The sequence below is a fragment of the Oncorhynchus kisutch genome, linkage group LG4 (genome assembly GCF_002021735.2).
Source record: "Oncorhynchus kisutch isolate 150728-3 linkage group LG4, Okis_V2, whole genome shotgun sequence".
Classification (NCBI taxonomy): domain Eukaryota; kingdom Metazoa; phylum Chordata; class Actinopteri; order Salmoniformes; family Salmonidae; genus Oncorhynchus; species Oncorhynchus kisutch.
The window spans coordinates 51,974,515-51,994,328 of record NC_034177.2 but is presented as its reverse complement, the minus strand read 5'-3'; the positions used below and the strand labels follow the sequence as shown (position 1 = coordinate 51,994,328).

Below are 19,814 nucleotides of genomic sequence, written 5' to 3'. Positions count from 1 at the left end.
AATTTGTGGAGTGGTTGAAAAACTAGTTTTAAAACCTCCCGACTTCAACTGTAATTGTCTATCAATTTCCAATCTCCCCCCATATACACACACACAAAAATGTCTGTATATTTTTTTACCCTAATCCTACCATAAATGGATTAAAATAAATGGACAACAATCAATGTGCTTCTACTTACATCTAATACATACATGGCCACCTGAATGTTACTGCTTGTATACTGGTTCTGAGTCCCAATAATGTGTAATTGACCCTGTAGTGTGCACGTGTAGTGTCCTGCTCATAAGGCACCAACAGAAGAAAAAAAAACTGAAACAGGGATGGACTGGGACTACCTCAACTTGTCCAATAATAAATGCTAATTGTAACTTTCCATTGCAAAATGTTTTATATTTTAGTCATTTAGCAGACACTCCAGAACGACTTACATAGTGCATCCCGTAGTGCATTAATCTTAAAATAGCCAGGTAGGACAACCACATCTCAGTCATAGTAAGTACATTTTTCCTCAATAAAGTAGCTATCGGGAAAGTCAGTGCTAGTAAAAGGGGGATAGTGTCAAGTGCGAGCACACAAATTACTTTTAAAAACTTTTTTTTGGGGGGGGGGGGGGGTACTCTTTGAAGAGGTAGAGTTTCAGATGTTTTCAGAAGATGGGCAGGGACTCTGCTGTCCAACTTCAGCGGGAAGCTGATTCCACCATTGGGGTGCCAGGACAGAGAAGGGCTTTGACTGGGCTGAGCGGGAGCTGCCCTCCTGTAGGGGTGACCAGAGGTGGCAGAACTATGTTCTCAGGTTGGGATGTAGGGTTTGATCGCAGCCTGAACGTAGGGAGGGGCAGTTCCTCTTGCTTCTCCATAGGCAAGTATCATGGTCTTGTAGTGAATGCGAGCTTCAACTGGAAGCCAGTCGAGTCGCAGGGTGACATGGGAGAACTTGGGAAGGTTGAACACCAGGCGGGCTGCAGTGTTCTGGATAAGTTAAAAGGGTTCAAAGGCACAAGCAGGGAGCCCAGCCAACAGCGTGTTGCAGTAGTCCAGATGGGAGATGACAAGTGCCCGGATTAGGAACTATGCCGCTTCCTGAGTGAGGTAGGGTCATACTCTACGGATGTTGTAGAGCATGAACCTACCCAAGCGAGTCACTACTTTGATGTTTGCAGAGAATGACAGGGTGTTGTCCGGAGTTATGCCAAGTGTCTTTGCTCTCTGGGAGGGGGGCACCGTGGAGTTGTCAACTGTGATGGATGGAGAGGTCTTGGAGCAATCAGGCCTTCCCAGAAAGGAAGATAAGCTCCACATCAACAAGACAGAGCTTGAGGTGGTGGGTCAACATATCTGTCAGGCATGCAGAGATGCATGTCGCCATCTGGGTCTTAGAAGGTGAGAAGGAGAAAAGTAGTTGAGTGTCATCCGCATATCAATGATAGGAGAGACCATGTGAGGATATGATGAGTCGAGTGACGGTGTATAGAGAGAAGAGGGCCTAGAACTGAGCCCTGAGGGACAACAGTAGTGAGTACGTAGTGCAGACACAGATCCGCTCCACATCACCTGCCAGGTAGGATGCAATCCAAGATTGTTCAGAGCCTGAGACACCCAGCTCTGAGAGGACGATCTGATGGATGAGAGCAAAGGACAGAGAGTCCGCTTTGGCAGTGCAGTGCCACAGAGGAAATCAGTCTCAGTTGAGTGAAGAATGTTTCCAGAGATTGTATGGCGAAGGGAGGAGGGGATGGGATTGAGCAGGCAGGTCGTTGGGCGGCCGGAACTCACTAGTAGCAGGATTTCATTTTCCGTTGCGTGCCCTAATCAGTAACACAACCCTGGACTGGCCGCTGATTTAGTGTTGCACGGTATACCAAAACTTTGGTACTTTTTGGATACTAGAACATGAAAAACAGTTCGGTACTAGAATGTATTACTTTCAGTACTTCTGTCAAATGTGTGTCACGTTGTCTACTGATTGAGGATCTGTATCAGCGCAGCCGATGTCCCCTTATAGTGCGAGAGCACCGACCGTGCCTGCTGCACTTACTCCTTGCGAGCTCTAGCATGTCCTGAGGAACAACTGCACTCAGTCTGGGCCGCGTCACCACTTATGCTACACAGAAGTTAACACAATTGAATAATTCAACACGGCATGTGGAAATGTTGAAACTTATTGTTCACTCCTATTCTAGATAATCTTTGCTCGAGCCTCGAACTGTGTGTGTGTGAATGACATCATGGGTCTTAAAGAGAGACCACGTGCACTTTTATAAAAGAGATTTCTTCTTCAATGCAAATATTGTTAATCAGTACAATAAGTCCAAATGAAAGGGGAACAGATTAGCATTTTCTGGCTGAATTCATGGGGCTATAGATGAAAACCAAACTCAATGCCTGCACACAATCCAATTGAATATTCATTCACCTGTATTGTAAATAGGCCCGGGCTACATCTTGATATAAACAGTTTATCAATAGACTAGAGATTTAACATACAAAATAAATGATGACATTGTGTTAAGGTCGTTAGATATATATATTTTTTTTTTTTATACCAAAGTCAAATTGATTGGATAATTGATTTATCAAAAAAAAAAAAAATGTAATGATATTGAACTCAAAAGATCTGTCTGGATCAACTGCCATTCTGTGACTTTGGCTAATACGCCTTCTTTTTCACTTTGGTATCGAGTATCGTGATGGTATCGAAGTAAAAAAATAAAATTAAAAAAAAGATTGTATTGCAACAATACCAAGCTGATTCCACTTAACTTGGCCAGTATACCCTTCTAACTCATCCCGTGTGTTGTAGAGCATATGCATTCAATCTTCAACATTTTATTAGCAAGGCCTATAGCATGTGCCACTGCCTTCATACTCGAAGTTTCAGTCGTGGTGGTTTACATTTTTCAAACTTTCAGCCCTCAAAATATAGCCTAAAGTCATGCACATTGATATTACACTGTATATCCTGTGCTCTGTAGTATACCAGCCAACCAGGCGTGCTGGATATGGGTAAATAACTAGCTATCCCACTGTGTCAATTACAGAAACACCCCGGCGAATGCATCTGATCTTTGCTAAATAAACACGCCATGAGGCCAGCTGAGCGTGAAAGTCGACTACAATTACTGAATACTTTGTTGCGACCTCTAACCACACAAACAAAACTTGGAGGCGGCTTTGGAAGAGGAAAAAAACTGTGAGAAAGAGGGTTGAAGAAGATGAATGCCCATGTAGTTTGCCTCAAACCACACCACACAACTTGGGGAGCACAAATGAGAGAGCGGTGGATATGTACATTAGGCCTATGTAGTTTGTTGCGACCTCTACTCAAACCAAACTTGGGGAACTAGGAAGAAAGGAGACGGTGTGAAGAAAGACGTAGACATGAGCCTATTATTTTGTAGAAACCTCAAACCACACTTGGACAAACTTGGTAGAGTAGGAGGAAAGGAGAGGAGTGAAGATGTAGACCTAGGCCCATGTAGTTCAGACCCAAGTTTCTTATTTTAAATCCTTTGCATGTGTTGGACAAATTGTCAGCTCTCTTACAAGTCAAAAGGTCAAGGATGAGAGAGCCACAGTGCTGTATGCCCTGTGAATGCCAGGCCACCATACTAGACAGTGTCTGAAGGGAGGGGAACAGATTCTTATTTAATTAAACATAGTTCCATGGCGCATTGCCACACCAGCAGCAGGAAGTGGTAGAACAGGTGACAAACCCCTCCCAGTCTTCAACATCAGTCTACATGGCTCACGCAGGAGATGATTGTGGACTACAGGAAAAAGAGGACCGAACACATTCCCCTTCTCATCGACAGGGCTGTAGTGGAGCAACTTTGAGAGCTTAAAGTTCCTTGGTGTCCACATCACCAACAAACTAACACAGTCCAAGCACAACAAGACTGTCGTGAAGAGAGCATTATAAAAACGATTCCCCCTCGGGAGACTGAAAAGATTTGGCATGGGCTCTAAGATCCTCAAAAGGTTGTACAGCTGCACCATCGAGAGCATCCTCCTGACTGGTTGCCTCACTGCCTGGTATGGCAACTAATCAGCCTCCGACCGCAAGGCACTACAGAGGGTAGCACGTACGGCCCAGTATATCACTGGGGCAAAGCTTCCTGTCATCAAGGACCTCTATACCAGGTGTTGTCAGGCCTGTGGATCTGTGGATCTATTGGGGCGGTAAGCAAATTGAAATGGGTCTAGGGTGTAAGGCCCTAAAAATTGTTAAAGACTCCAGCCACCCTAGTCAGACTGTTCTCTCTGCTACCGCACGGCAAGGGGTACCGGAGAGCCAAGTCTAGGTCCAATAGGCTTCTACACCACTGCTACACTCTGTTGTTGTCATCTATGCATAATCACTTTAATAACTCTACCTACATATTACCTCAATTATCTCGACTAAGCGGTGCCCCCGCACTTTGTACCGGTACCCCCCTGTATATAGTCTCGGGTCTCGCTGTTGATATTTTACTGCTGCTCTTTAATTACTTGTTCATACATTTTTTTTTACTGCAATGTTGGTTAGGGGCTCGTAAGTAAGCAACACCTGTTGTATTCGGCACATGTGACAAAAAAAATGGGTTTGATCCCCACACACTATGCGAACAGCTGGCCCTCTCTCAGCCCCAAGAGTCAGTGCAGAGGCCACACTTTGCCCAGATCAGACAGCCACCCGACCCCTGTCAGTGTCCACAACAAAAGGAACACATCATCATCACAGCGTAGCCCAGATAACACCATGTGTGCGTTTCAAATAGCACCCTGTTCCCTATATAGTGCACTACTTTTGGCCAGTGCCCATAGGGTAAAAGAAGAAGTGCTGAGCAAAAGTAGTACCCGGGCAAAAGTAGTGCACTAGGGTGCCATTTGGGAGACTCCTCATCTCAGTGTTCGTTGCCAAAGGATCAAACTTAAGCCCAGATATTCACTATCTTCTATCAGAGGCTCAATCAATCACAGAACACACACACACACACACACACACACACACACACACACACACTAGTTAGGTAGAAATTGTCACCTTTGTGTGCATGCGCGTCCAAAGCCAAAAGATATGATGAATGCAAGGAATCCTTCCAGTCCCAAACCACCCCAAGCCTTTAGACCAGGAGTGTCAAATATGGTCCATGGAAAATAATGGAGCTGCATTAAAACAGTTTCTTGATTGTGCCCACCTTGCCAAAAATCACCTAAATTAAAGCTAGACGGTCAGGGAGTAAGTTCCCCATCCATCATTTTTGCAATGATCTTTTGCAAATTTTGACGGCGAGAAAATATAACCAGTTTTCAGTGTGGCCCTCCGGACCTCGTTGAAGACCAAATGCTGCCACTAGGTCAAGATGAGCTTGACACCCTTGCTTTAGACTAATCACAATTCAATTTCCAGACAGCCATGATCACATTTTCCCTCGGTCAATCATCTCTTGTTGATATTAGCCCTTGTTGATATTACCAGTAAGTTCACTGTTGGCTTTTCAATATGTGTACGTGATGGTGGGAAATGCATATCAAATGGATGAAGCTGCTACAGGATACTTGCTGTTGAACTCAACTAAGATGAGTGGTGAGTGATATGTCAATAAAGTCAATTGAATTGAAATGCTGGAATCACATTAACAAAAAGATTGTTTATTATATTTACAAGATATTCAAGTGACCGCTCTAACAATGGAAATATAAATGCCTGGAAGGCAGGATGGAGGAGGGACCATTGGTGGGGCCATTCTAGCCAGTGAGAGGGCAGATACGCATGTGAACAACAGGCCATAGAGATAGGTAGAGGACTCATCTTTGTATATGTGCCATTATAGCGTCTGTGACAGCATGGGCAGCAACATTTAGGCCATCTCAATTTTAAAGTACAGATGTGAGAAATTGCCCATTTAAACGGCAATTTATTTATACTTTTTAATATATATATATATATGATCGGTGTTCCATTCAAATTAGAAAATGACAAAATTCCATGCGAATTCACAATGCAGCTGCCTGCAGCAGCACCATCCCTTTCAGATGGTTAAGCATTGCACATGTACTACTATTACTGTACAACAATTCCACCTTAGAAAGTTTGCATTTCCTTCTCATTTAACTTCTCAAAGTATTGCCATAAAGGACTTTGCTGCTGTCGCTTGCCTTTCTATGCCATTTTTCCAACTGTTTAAGACGATGACATAGTGGTGGAGTCTACTCAAAATATAAATTCTCGACTCCAATCATTTATGCCTTGATTCCCCTGGTGTCAACTTCCATTTCCTATTTTCAAGATTTGATTCTGCTAGGAATCAACTCCGAACTCCCGAGAACACAAAACACTTGCATCTGGCAAAATGACGCCAACAGAGAGGGCTTACCCTAAGAAACTATGCAGTATTTAGTTTTTTTTATGTATTGTTCCATTATTCCTGTACCCAAGAAGGCAAAGGTAACTGACCTAAATGACCATCGCCCTGCAGCACTCACTTCTGTCATCATGAAGTGCTTTGAGAGACTAGTCAAGGATCATATGACCTTACACCCTAGACCCATTTCAATTTGCTTACCGCCCCAATAGATCCACAGACAATGTAATCACCATCGCACTGCACAGTGCCCTATCCCATCTGGACAAGAGGGGTATGGAAGAATGCTGTTCATTGACTACAGTTCAAAATTCACTACCATAGTACCCTCCAAGCTCATCATTAATCTTGAGGCCTTGGGTCTCTACCCCACCCTGTGAAATTAGGCCCTGGCCTTCCTGGATGGGTCACCCCCAGGTGGTGACGGTAGGAAACAACATCTCCACTTCGCAGATCCTCAACACTGGGGGCCTACAAGGGCACGTGCTCAGGCCCCTACTACCATACTCCCTGTTCACCCATGACTGCGTGGCAATGCACGCCTCCAACTCAATCATCAAGTTTGCAGACGACACAACAGTGGTACGCTTGATTACCAACAACGACGTGACAGCCTACTGGGAGGAGGTGAGGGCACTCGTGGTGTGTTGCCAGGAAAACAACCTCTCACTCAATATCAACAAGACAAAGGAGATGATCATGGACTCCAGGAAACAGCAGAGGGAGCACCCCCCTATCCATAGACGGAACAGCAGTGGACAAGGTGGGACATTTTAAGTTCCTTGCGTACACATCACGGACAGACTGAAATGGTGGTCCACCCACACAGACAGTGTGGTGAAGAAAACGCTAAAGCGGCTCTTCAACCTCAAGAGACTGAATTATTTTAGGATTGTCACCTAAAACTTTCACAGATGCACAATTAAGAGCACCCTGTCAGGCTGTATCACGGCCTGGTACAGCAACTGCACCGCCCACAACCGCAAGGCTCTCCAGAGGGTGGTGCAGTGCGGTATGCACAACGCGTCACCGGGGGCAAACTACCTGCCCTCCAGGACACGTACAGCACCCGATGGCACAGGAAGGCCAAAAAGATCATCAAGGACGACAACCACCCAAAACACTGCCTGTTCACCCCTCTACCATCCAGAAGGCAAAGTCAGAACAGGTGCATCAAAGCTGGAACCGAGAGACTGGAAAAACAGCTTCTATCTCAAGGCCATCAGACTGTTAAACAGCCATCACTAACATAGAGAGGCTGCTGCCAACATAGACACAAATCACTAGTCACTTTAATAATGCCACTTGAAGAATGTTTACTTTAATAACTTACATATCATACTCATCTCATATGTATATACTGTATTTTATACCATCTACTGCCGCTCTGTCATTGCTCATCTATACATTTATATGTAAACTCAGCAAAAAAAGAAACATCCCTTTTTCAGGACCCCGTCTTTCAAAGATAATTTGAAAAATCCAAATAACTTCACAGATCTTCTTGTAAAGGGTTTAAACACTTGCTTGTTCTTGCATGCCTCGCAAATTCACTCAAGTAGCCTAAAGTTTGCCTCTTCCTCTCTGGTTTTATTTACAATTACACAACTTTCCCCAGGCCTTTATAGCATGACGGCTAGTTAGGCTATAACAAGGAAAATAATATGTTTTGTGATAACTGTACGGTGATTTTAAATTTGTGGAGACACAAAAAAAACATTGTTTTCAGTTAAGGGTTTTTCTTAACTTCTTCATTCACTGATTGGTCCAACTCAGGAATCCCCACACAGTTGACAAGTTTAAAATGGTGGATCCCTCAATGGCAATGTTCATGCTAAAACAGGTATATCAATGATGAGCCCTCTAGCTATCTCTATGACAACAGGCACAACTATGAAATAAAGCAATTTACCCCAAAACGAATTTAATGCCACGTGCGTCCACGTATATAAATCCATTCGTAACAACTTAACCATTAATAAACTAATATTCGATCAAAGAAGCTTCATGTAGCAATTTTGTTGACCGTATTCGACAAGCTCGTTGACCTTCATACATACATTTTCGTGGACAGACCTGGGGCGGAGTAAAACCTCTCGCTTCACCTCTTCCTCTCACATGAACATGCATAAATCCATCATCCAACAACAGCTGCGAGTTGGACAGGTCAGGGGTCGAAAGATTTCCCATGAGCATTATGACAAACGTATTTGTTGCCACTACAAAAAAAATGTATTCCGTCTTGCATGGAAAAGGGAAACTGGTGAGAATGCTTCCCGTCTGTCCTTATTTAGTAGGAAAGCATATTATTTGTCAGTCACCGTGTTTTAATGCAAATCCATTGATCAGCCCATTTTATAATCACTATCTGGGCAAAGGATTTGTTGTAAAAGGTTTACGTTTGTAGCCTATGGCCCCGTATGTTTCGGGAACTTAACTACAGAGCCAAGCCCATATCTAGATATAACTAGGGGGATTTCAGAGTTAACTGTGACTAGCAACGTAGAGCATTGAGCTTCATACCCTATCTATGGGTGTGAGTTGAAATCCACTCATGGTAAGCCGAATTAGCGTAGGGGGCATTTCTGAAAACAACACGCCTGTGTTGACTGGCTTCCTTTGCTAACAAATCTATGTGGCGGTCACACGATTTTCATTAAAATTGCTCAACAACAAAAAAATGTACCACGTGTTCCTGCAAGCCACCCTACACGAACCTCCATTACGGGAAATCGATTTGTTAACGGGGAAACTAGCTACAAAGACGTAGCAAACTGTCTCGTCGTAAAACACGCCGAGTACAAACGCAAGAAATACCTCGCCCACCCCCCCCCCCCCCGAGAAAAAAAAAAACGTTTTACATTACATAGCGACTGATGTGCAACGCTTGCCATCGAAAGCGTGGCAACGGGTAGTAACATTGTTAGTTGGAAGTAATTTTATGTCATGACCTACCCGAACCGAAGACTCCGTTGCTGTTCTGCTCAAGCAAGCAGCATTTAAAAAAACAAAGGGCGGCTGCCTCGTGTGCACGTTTCTCCCGCTCGCACAGTAAACACACAAGCAACCCCAGCTTGTATAAACTTTACAATGACGAGCCCGATAATGTCTGCAACGTCTTAACTCCGGAAGCAAATGTCACTTGACTAGCATTTCCTTAGTTAAACCGTAAACACATCTCAGTGAACTACCGTATAACGTTAGCGAGCTTATAATCCCCCCCCCCCCTTTTTTTTGCCTTCTAACTCAAAACCGTGTCGATATGTGTGGCGCGTTGGACGCGACTTCGTGTGCGGGGCGTTATACATTTTATCTGCAGATTCATAAAAAATGTTGACAAATACTTGTCGGTTATGATTAGTCTTTAAAACCAGGTATTTGCTACTTACTTTGTGTCTTCCGAGCTCATCATCAACCGGCTTTCGACCGTCCTATCCGGAAGAAAATCCAGACCACTGTATGCCGAAGTCATGTTAACGAGCTACGGTACAAGCCAACACGCCGTCGTCTTTCAACAATGAAAGTAACGGCTTTGAGATTCAACTGCTGCGCGACCACAAAACGGAGCCAGGGAGAGGGGGGGCCTTCTACTCTAAGCAGCAGAATGCGAGTACTAAGTCATCAGAAGCGATTGACATTCGTCTTCTGCATCCCCCAGCTAATTTCTCCTCCAATCGCCAAATTGAAAAAGAAACTACAGGCGAGCTGTCAACTGCAGGGTGAGCAAGAGAGAGAGGCGTGACTACTTCTGTTCCCTGTCAAGTATGTAAAAACATTTTTGACTAGGCTGGGGTTCCAGTTATTTTTGTTTCCACGTCCATATAATCCATACTTTATTTGACTATTTATTGTCAGTCTATTTGAAGTAGGCAGCAGTTTACACAAGTGTATTGATTGGTACTTTAACCACCCATGGCTCAATCTGACCTAAACGATATGCTTGTGAAATATGGCAGGTGTTGATGGAAGGAAAATGAGATCCCAATAATCCCCTGGCAAGACTACAACAGAACCAAGACAGACAAAAACAGAAAGAGATGGATGTTTATATGTAACAAAAAAGCTGTCAAAACAAAAACAGCTATTTTTGTACCCTGAAGAGGGTGGCTGGGTTAACAAAAAAGGGGGGGGGGCAAGAGATGGACATTTTGTGAGAGGTAAGAGATTATCAGAGAAAGGAAAATTATATAGCGAGCCTTACCCAACCCCATTTCTTGAACCTTGACTACAGACCCAATAGGCCAATACCATTTGCTAGAGAGGTAAGAGATTATCAGAGAAAGGAAAATGATAGGCTATGGCAACCCCATTCCACGAGTCCTTAGCTCAAGCACTTGGCTATTATTGAACCAGTCAAGTAGTAATAGGAAATCCCCTTTCTATAATACCTCTCTCCAATAATTCAAATGAAATACTCCAAATGTTTTGTTACGGCACTCAAATCCGAGTCCCACCCTATTAGTGTCTGGGCCAGTATTCAAAAAGCTTGTCAGAGTTGGAGTGCTGGTCTAGGATCAGGTCGCCTCTGTCCAAATTATATTAATTTGTATCTACTGCTACTACACCGAGACTCTTTGTGAATGTTGGCCAAGAAGAAAAGATCATTCAAATACTGTTTTTTTTCCCTCCAGTCATCCTGAGTTTTGTATGTGTCCCAAATGGCACCCTATTCCCTATGTAGTGCACTTCTTTTGGCCAGAGTCCAGCTTGCCATTTGGGACATAACCCATGCTTCTATACGGGTCACAGGTCATGTTCCCCTTTTGTGGTATTGCTGTTGTTTTCTTGGGGAGGGGGCTGTCTTTCTTTGTTGAACTCGACTTGCTGGGCGAGGTTTCCCTATACAAACCCCCATTGAGGGGGGGGACAGATCACAATTGTCAAGTACTGTTTGTACCACAGCAGAGCAGAACAGGCACCAAATGGAAGTAAACAGACTGAAACAGAGAGGGAAGGACTAGCTGAATTGTTTAATAAGAAATGCTTGTTTTAGCTTTCCGTTGCAAAACATTTTGCTACGTTGTGTCCTAATGAATACAACCCGTAGCAGAGAGGGGTTGATGGCCTAATAAACTGGACTGGAATGGTTCATTCTAGCACTCACAGCAGCTGCACATTCATAACCCCCTAAAAAATTATTGGGAGTGTCTCACCAAGTTTCAAATTTCAAGTTTTATTAGTCATACGGGATACACATGGTATACGTCGTCCAACAAAATTATTACTTGCAGGTTCCTTCTGCAGACTCACTGATAAGAAATATCCTATTTGTGAAATCCCGGTTAATCCTTGTATCCAAAGCAATTTTCAAGGCAGTCTACAGTGCAGATTGTGTTGATTTTAGTGTTTCAAAGTGTTATACCCTATGCGTAGCCGACATACATACAATATGACTGTGACCTATTTTACCATATAGGCTACATTCAGACAGGCACATAGTCTATTATGAACACCCATTAGGATTTAGGGGCTGGGCTGCTATAAAAAGCATCTTATCAAAGCATCTCTTGGTTCAGATATTATGTTGGAATGTTACGCATTTGGACTCTAATCTGATATTACTATCTCACACAACATCAAAGTATGTGTGAGCTTTAGACTAGGCTATAATTGTGTTTAATCATTTTAGATCTCTGAAAATCTCTCTAAGAAGATACATTGCAAGAGGGACATGACAGCCCCCTTGTCTGGCCATTTTAAATGACAGCCCCCTTGTCTTGTGGTGGTTATTAGTCTTGTGGAACCAGACAAGTAAGTCTCTGAATATTACATCTAGTCTGGCATATGAGATTAGTTGGGTAGCCTACAGTACATCACAGTTCCCCATTGTACACTAAATGACCCATCTATTTATGGAAGAAAGTATAAAACATATTGTGCTGGAATATTAAAAAATAAATACTATTTTATTGTTGCAATGGAACCATGTTTCTTGGAATGGATTGTATAGTTAGTTATTGGTTGCCGCCTCATGACGTTAGCCTCACATGTTTAACCTCAGATTATTACTATCGTAATCCTATGGTAATCTCTACACGTACCATGCCTTCTTTTGTTTACATCTTCCTGTTCTGTGGTATTCTTTTGCAACGTGGGACTATCTGGACGATCCCTGCCCCCTTTAAATCAATTCATCTAGCATTTGACTTGCACCCCTTCTTAACCAATGGTGAAGCGGGTCAAGTAAAAATAGGCCAACTGTACAGAGCAACCCAAATGGGTTACATCATCTATGTTTGTATATGTATCGTCATGAACTTGCTGCCTGCCTATCTGCCTGGCTGACATCATTTCTCCCAGCTCTGAAAGCACTTGCAGAATGGCGACCAACTGAAGCTGGTGCTCTCAAAATGGAGATGGAGTGGGAGAAGATCTGTGTATGACTCAATGTTCTAATCTGAAAATAAATGCAGATTTTTTATTATAGCTCGGCTGGCTGCTATGTTGGTTAACACTAACCTTATCAGATTAGTTTGAGTTAGGTTTTTGGTGCTGGTAATACTGGTTTATGCAAATGTCTAATTGGATGATGTAAATGTTTCTGTGCCCTGCAGTAGATTTGCAGTTTATATTGGTTTTGTCTGAAGGTGTTAGGGCAAGGCCTGGATGGATAGACTTGTTCGCACCACTGTCCTCTTCAGTGGCCTCTCTTTCATACAGTGGTAGATCCCTGTCCCTGCATCACTGACTGACAGACTGACAGAGACCCATTTCTTCATCTTTTAATTGTGAGGGAAGGTCACGCCTATTTTAAATGTATTTCTTCAACTTCTTTTCATTTCAGGGAGATGCAACTTTCCCGATCCCTGTGGACCAATACATCAGTATTGTGTATTCACAATACATTGGTTTTGAGTCATGTAATATAAGAATGTAAATGTATTTATTCACATTTGATTTGATGATAACTTCAATCAACAGGATCAATATGCAAGTTTTTGAAGATGACTGAAGGGGGTGGATTTTGGGCAGGGGGAGATTTTCCCCCAGATCACAAGATAGCTTGTATCTCTTTTCCTTTCAGTGAAAAACATACACATCACAAATCTACTCTAACCCACCATGGCATGAGAATGAATAGTTCAACTGAAAACAATGAATTGGTCCTATAACAATATCCGTTATTCACCACCACAGGGACAAATAATCATTATAAACACTGGCTAAAGCCCCAACCCCAACCACAACAAAAGCCAGCCAGGCTAGATCTGACTCATTCATTCTGAATGAGGGGCCAACCCAACATCAAGGACAATGTACCTCAGAGATCCTAGGTCCTCATTCCTGACGGGGACACCGGCGGCGGAGGCAGAGGGGGGACAGCGCATGCCGTTGACGTATATGCTCTGCACCAGGGCTAGCTCCGACGAGTGTTCCAACATCGCACGGTACTCTTCCAGAAAAATCCACCTTCTTATGTGTGTTAAATGGACACTTCTCTTCTTCTCACTATTTCTCCCTCTCGCCTCTCTATCTGGGTAGCTTTTTTCTCTCTCTCTATTTCTCTCTCTCTAGTTCTCTCTGTTTTTTACTCCCGCCCCTCTCTTTCTCTCCTCAGATTTAGTGCAGTCGAGCGGCACACACCCCTTTTGCTGACTGGCGTAGCTGAAATAATCCTTTTTGACAGCTCATCGTGGGCTAATGCATTGTGCAGCCCGCGGCAGACCGGTTCGCAGGCTGCAAAGCTGCGGCCACAGTAGTACTCTTCCTCTAATTGACACCCATATTAGGAAGAGTCCAGGAAATTGGACACGGGTGATTTATTCCTACTGTCAGACTGGGCAGACTGGGATGCATGGGGAAACGTCTGCAAAGTTTGCCAGTGGATCTCTGGATCTGTTTCTTTCTCAGGTCCTGGGATTGAGTGGGTTGTGGTATGATCCCTGTTTCAATGTTTTGCATGTATTTGAATGCTTGGATACAGGAGAAATACAGGCCAAATGTAGGTCGATACCAGGTGTTGTTGTTACAAAGGAAATACTGTACATACAGGCTAAACCTCAGGTACTGCACTTGTGGCAGGAATCATAGTGTGTTCCAACCAAAGTCTGTGTCAAGCAGGGGAATCAATCCAACAAGCAAAGCACCACGCCCTTTTTAGAACAGATGCATGAATTTGTATGTAAAAAACTGGATTCTGAAGTGTCAAATTTCAAATGTTGAAATTATTTAAATGTTCTAACAACTCCATCTACTAACTCTGCAGTTACATGCAGATCTTTTGGTCGAGATTTCATCCCTGAAAACGCCAAATATTTAACACTAGGAAACATTTATTGGGGCACGGCTTTTATCCAAAACCCTTATCCAGTCCAGTCATACCATCACTTTCTGAATAATCTTCTTTTGGACAGGAGGATGCGCATATGTCACATTCTTCACATTCCCTGGACTGACTGATGATAAACCAGAGGATGAGAAGAGGGAGGGGAGAGGGGTACAGGGAGCGACAGAGGAGAGACACAGAGAGGGGGTGATGGAGACCTTTGTGAGAGGGGGAGACAGAGCCAACCCTGTCTACCTCTGTACCCTCCCTCCAACTACAGTACAGTATGTTGTCATTATTACACTGGTGCAGAGGTGGATAGCATAGCTTGCTGTATGTTTAGTCAGTAAGAAGAAATTCTGGTAAGCATGGCTATCTTTTAATAAAGGAAGGATTACGCTAGTCTCCTCTCTGATGGCATTTTGTTTGCATGTTGAGCCTAACATGAACAGAAATCTCTCTGCAACACTTTGCTATATGAAATATAGCCCCATTTTACGTTCCAAATGGCACCCTCTTCCCATATAGTGCACTACTTTTGATCAGAGCCCTATAGGCCCTGGTCAAAAGTAGTGCACTAGAAATGGAATAGGGTGCCATTTGGGATAAACTCATTATCATATCCCATGGCAGTGTAGCATATTAGTTGTTTGACCATGTCAAATACTAGTGTGGTCAGTTGTCATATCTGTTTGTAGTATAGCCAACGGTTCTTCTAACGTGCGTCTATTGTCTTGTTTGGCATGACAACACACGGTAGAGACGTTGGCTATAGCACAAACAGTTCTGGTAACTAGGCCAGTCAAATGCATTCTCAACTACTTCACATAAGACACACACACACACACACACTTGAAGGGCAGTTTTACATAAAGTGTTGTCACAGACCCTGGAGCCATTGGCCACCATCAACTGACAACAGGAACCAAAACATGAAGAGGCATACCCTTATGTCGTTTCAAATTACTGCCCTAATTTGCATAGCTTATACACCTACAATAGAGTTACCAAAATTAAAAGTATGGCATGCAGTGAGATAATTTCCTGTTTATAACTTTATGTAGTTTAAAACTACTGCTTTAGTACCATAATTTGCATGGCAACTCATCATAGTCCATCCAAACTACACCACAGTGCTGTCAAAGTGAAGAGTATGGCAGGAGTACAGTAGGCAGAGGAAATAAACTAGAAAATATTTCACTATGGCATGCTGCCATATGACTTCCTGTTGATGCGTATAGTTCCTCTTTTTATTCCAGGTACATAAAGAAACAACCTAGTGTTTCAGTCTTACAACTTTAAGATGAGATTTGCTCTGTAATACCCTTCTCGGACTCTGAGAGCCCAGGAGAAAATAAATCTAGGCCTCCGACCCCCATAGGCGTTCTCTCTTGCTCTCTCTCTCTTTCTCATTCTCTCTCTCTGACTTTAAGTAGGAAAGTCATTTGAAACAGGGTCATGTATGCTGTGCAGTATATGTGGGTGTGTGTGCTGCATGTGTGCCGAGCGGGTATCATAGGGGATAAGACTGACATGGTGAATGGGATCCTCTGATCTGAGCGTAAATCCCTCTGGTTTCAGCCTTGCTCTTTCTTGCACACTTAGTTTCCGCTGACATAAATATTTTAACGCTGATGTTGAAACCCTAGCTAGTCTTTGTGATGTGTTGCTGCACCATATAAAGCAGAGAGCAACTAAAGTTATTGTGTTCTTGCACTAAGTGAACTTACAGTATCTCCTGAAATACCTCTGATCCAAGTGATACATTCAACAGTAGGCTTGATTCTAATGGACGAAAATTGATTTTGAAAGTGAAGCTGTATCTATTACAGAAACATTGAAGTTAAATTATTCAGGAACTAACATCCATTTCAAACAAAACACTTTCCAGAAGGTGAATAGAATCTGAAAGGGAAGACTACACATCTGTAAACCAACCACATGTGCTAGGCTACTGAAAGACACGTGAAAGGGTTTGAGACCTCTTGTCTGTCAGTCTCTCTCTCACTCTTTCGTTCTCACTCACGTGCTGCCCATGACCCAAAGTGACAGTCGGTTTGTCTGGTGACTCAATGTTCACTAGCACTGCAGAAAGACTTTTATGAAACCGGAAAACAACTACCAGCATCTTTCTACGGTCAGAATGTGAAACTGCTGTCTGTCTGTCTTGTTTTGTTGAAACCTCCATGCATTCTTTTGTGAAAATGAAACCTCCATCCATAGGCTTTGGTTCTGGGTGTTGGAGGTGTCTGATAGCTTTCATTGTGTAATCTCAAATCAAATTGCATTGGTCACATAAACATATTTAGCAGATGTTATTGCTGGTGTAGCGAAATGCTTGTGTTCCTAGCTCCAACAGTGCAGTAGTATCTAATAGTGCAGTAGAATCAAAAAATTATTCACAATACACACACATCTAAAAGAATGGAAATGGGTTGGCGCCCCCCCTTGGGTTGTGCCGTGGCGGAGATCTTTGTGGGCTATACTCTGCCTTGTCTCAGGATTATATCCTGCCTGTTTGGCCCTGTCCGGGGGTATCATCGGATGGGGCCACAGTGTCTCCTGTCTCAGCCTCCAGTATTTATGCTGCAGTAGTTTGTGTTGGGGGCTAGGGTTAGTCTGTTATATCTGGAGTATTTCTCCTGTCCTATCCGGTGTCCTGTGTGAATTTAAGTATGCTCTCTCTAATTCTCTAATCTCTTTCTTTCTCGGAGGACCTGAGTCCTAGGACCATGCCTCAGGACTACCTGACATGATGGCTCCTTGCTGTCCCCAGTCCACCTGGCTGTGCTGCTGCTCCAGTTTCAACTGTTCTGCCTGCGGCTATGGAACACTGACCTGTTCACCGGACGTGCTACCTGTCTCAGACCTGCTGTTTTCAACTCTCTAGAGACAGCAGGAGTGGTAGAGATACTCTCAATGATCGGCTATGAAAAGCCAACTGACATTTACTCCTGAGGTGCTGACTTGTTGCACCCTCGACAACTACTGTGATTATTATTATTTGACCATGCTGGTCATTTATGAACATTTGAACATCTTGGCCATGTTCTGTTATAATCTCCACCCGGCACAGCCAGAAGAGGATTGGCCACCCCTCATAGCCTGGTTCCTCTCTAGGTTTCTTCCTAGGTTTTGGCCTTTCTAGGTTGTTTTTCCTAGCCACCATGCTTTTACACCTGCATTGCTTGCTGTTTGGGGTTTTAGGCTGGGTTTCTGTACAGCACTTTGATATATCAGCTGATGTGAGAAGGGTTATATAAATTTGATTTGATGAGAAATATTTGCATATTGGATCAAGCAATGTCGGAGTGGCATTGACTAAAATACAGTAGAATAGAATACAGTATATACATATGAGTTGAGTAAAGTAGTTTGTAAACATATTTAAAGTGACTAGTGTTCCATTATTAAAGTGGCCAGTGATTTCAAGTCTATCTATATAGGGCAGCAGACTAAGGTGCAGGGTTGGGTAACCGGGTGGAAGCCGACTAGTTATGGCTATTTACCAGTCTGATGGCCTTAAGATAGAAGCTGTTTTTCAGTCTCTCGGTCCCAGCTTTGATACACCTGTACTGACCTCGCCATCTGGTTGATAGCATGATGAACAGGCTGTTGCTCGGGTGGTTGATGTCCTTGATGATCCTTCCTGAGACATAGGTGTCCTGCTGTAGGTGTCCTGGAGGGCAGATAGTTTGCCCCCGGTGATGCATTAGGCAGACCGCACCACCCTCTGGAGAGCCCTGCGGTTGCGGGCGGTGCAGTTGCCGTACCAGGCGGTAGGATGCTCTCAATTGTGCATCTGTAGAAATTTGTGAGGGTTTTAAGAGCCAAGCCAAATTTCTTCAGCCTCCTGGGATTGAAGAGGAGAGAGAGAGAGAGGAGAGGGGGGGTGGGAGAAATCTTAACCACCCAGCACCATAAGAGAAATTTGGCTAAGATTATCAACAGGACTAGGCAGTCATGGTCATCACGAGAGGAGGAGATCATGTACCGGTCTACTGTCTCATATATCACACCAGAGAGGATACAGTTTGCTTGTAAAAAAGGATTTGCACGACATCTACATTATTACTACATTAGCAGGGAAGAGCTTGTATAAGTCCAGTTTAATTTCAAATGCCAAACTTGTGCACAAAATGTTTGCTTGCACTTAACTCTGTACATATAATGCTGCATGGCCTTTTATGAGTATGTATGAGCCTACCACACTTTCTTACAAAGGCTGTTGTATAAACTTTGTTACATATTGAAATATTTGTGTAATGTTGAATGAATGCATTGTGTTGCATAACCTGATAAAGCTAGCAGAGAGCCATGAAAGCACATTTTTATTTATCTGTACAAGCCACCTTAGGTCATTAATGAGCTTATTTTGCATGTGCAATAGGACACTTTTTACTTCTCTTTTTCCAAGGCCAGTCCCCTTTCACTTCCTCCTTGATTTCTTCACATCAGACAACCTCGTGTGTCTCTTCTCCATTGAGGGCCAGCTGTGTCTCACACACACTTTCTCTATCTCATAATGTTCTCTAAAGCCCTATGTGCAGCATTCCATTATTAGCTCTCACCTTCACTACCCACCCAGCCACCCACACAACACAACACAGCCCAAGCATGACAGTATAATGCATCAGTTCTGCTTTCGGGCCTGGCCAAAATAGTCAGTTTACTGTGAAGATTTCATCAAGATGAAGAGCCCACATCATCTGACTCAACTGGTCTAAAATAGACCAAGATGAAACGCCCAGCGTGAGATGTACCAAGCTGTGACAGGCAGCAGAAACATATACTGTAGCGAGTTTTCTCCTTAAAGGTGTAAATTAATCTGCAATAGTTATCTGTTCAATGGTTATTTCATTGAACAGCTGTAACTATTGCAGATTACACCTTTAATAATGAATGAAATGTATGCCCATTTGGAATACAGATTGTGGCTTCAAATACCTTCAAGATGTAACAGACAGCAGAAACTAATATTGTAGCTTCTTGAAGGTGCAATCAGTGATAGTTCCCGCTGTTCAATGGTTATTTAAATTAATGATATATTATATACCCATTGGAGTACAGATTGTAGCTTTAAATACCATCACGATGCAAGTTACAAACTAAGTGCCTCCCAACTCATGGAGTGACAGAAAATTAAAATATTGCCTGTTACTATGGAGATGAGTTCCCATGCTGTTGCTATTCTTATTATT

At 43.2% G+C, this 19,814-nt stretch overlaps 1 protein-coding gene and 1 long non-coding RNA gene across 32 annotated transcripts in view; one reads left to right on the top strand and one right to left on the bottom strand.

The window, feature by feature from the left end:
* Positions 1–14,006, bottom strand: part of LOC109889671 (CUGBP Elav-like family member 2) — a 69,090-nt gene extending 55,084 nt beyond the window's left edge. For 4 of the 30 annotated variants that reach the window (XR_004209776.1, XR_004209774.1, XR_004209779.1 and 1 more), the window contains exon 1: positions 9,737–10,019. Coding sequence is in view for 6 of the 30 variants with exons in the window: in XM_031823200.1 (XP_031679060.1) it covers positions 9,737–9,819 (83 nt within the window). In the remaining 24 variants the exon portion in view is untranslated. Of the gene's footprint in view, positions 1–9,302; positions 9,484–9,736; positions 10,064–13,607 lie in introns of those variants that run through there. The other 26 variants (XR_004209764.1, XR_004209769.1, XR_004209766.1 and 23 more) reach the window with 23 other exon arrangements.
* Positions 9,557–18,936, top strand: LOC116374007 (uncharacterized). Of its 2 annotated transcripts, none has more exons than XR_004209784.1 (2): positions 9,557–10,109; positions 13,132–18,936. It is a non-coding gene; the product is annotated as an uncharacterized LOC116374007 (long non-coding RNA). The 2 variants fall into 2 exon arrangements; XR_004209785.1 differs by having other exon boundaries at positions 9,957–10,066.
* Positions 18,937–19,814: the final 878 nt, after the last annotated feature.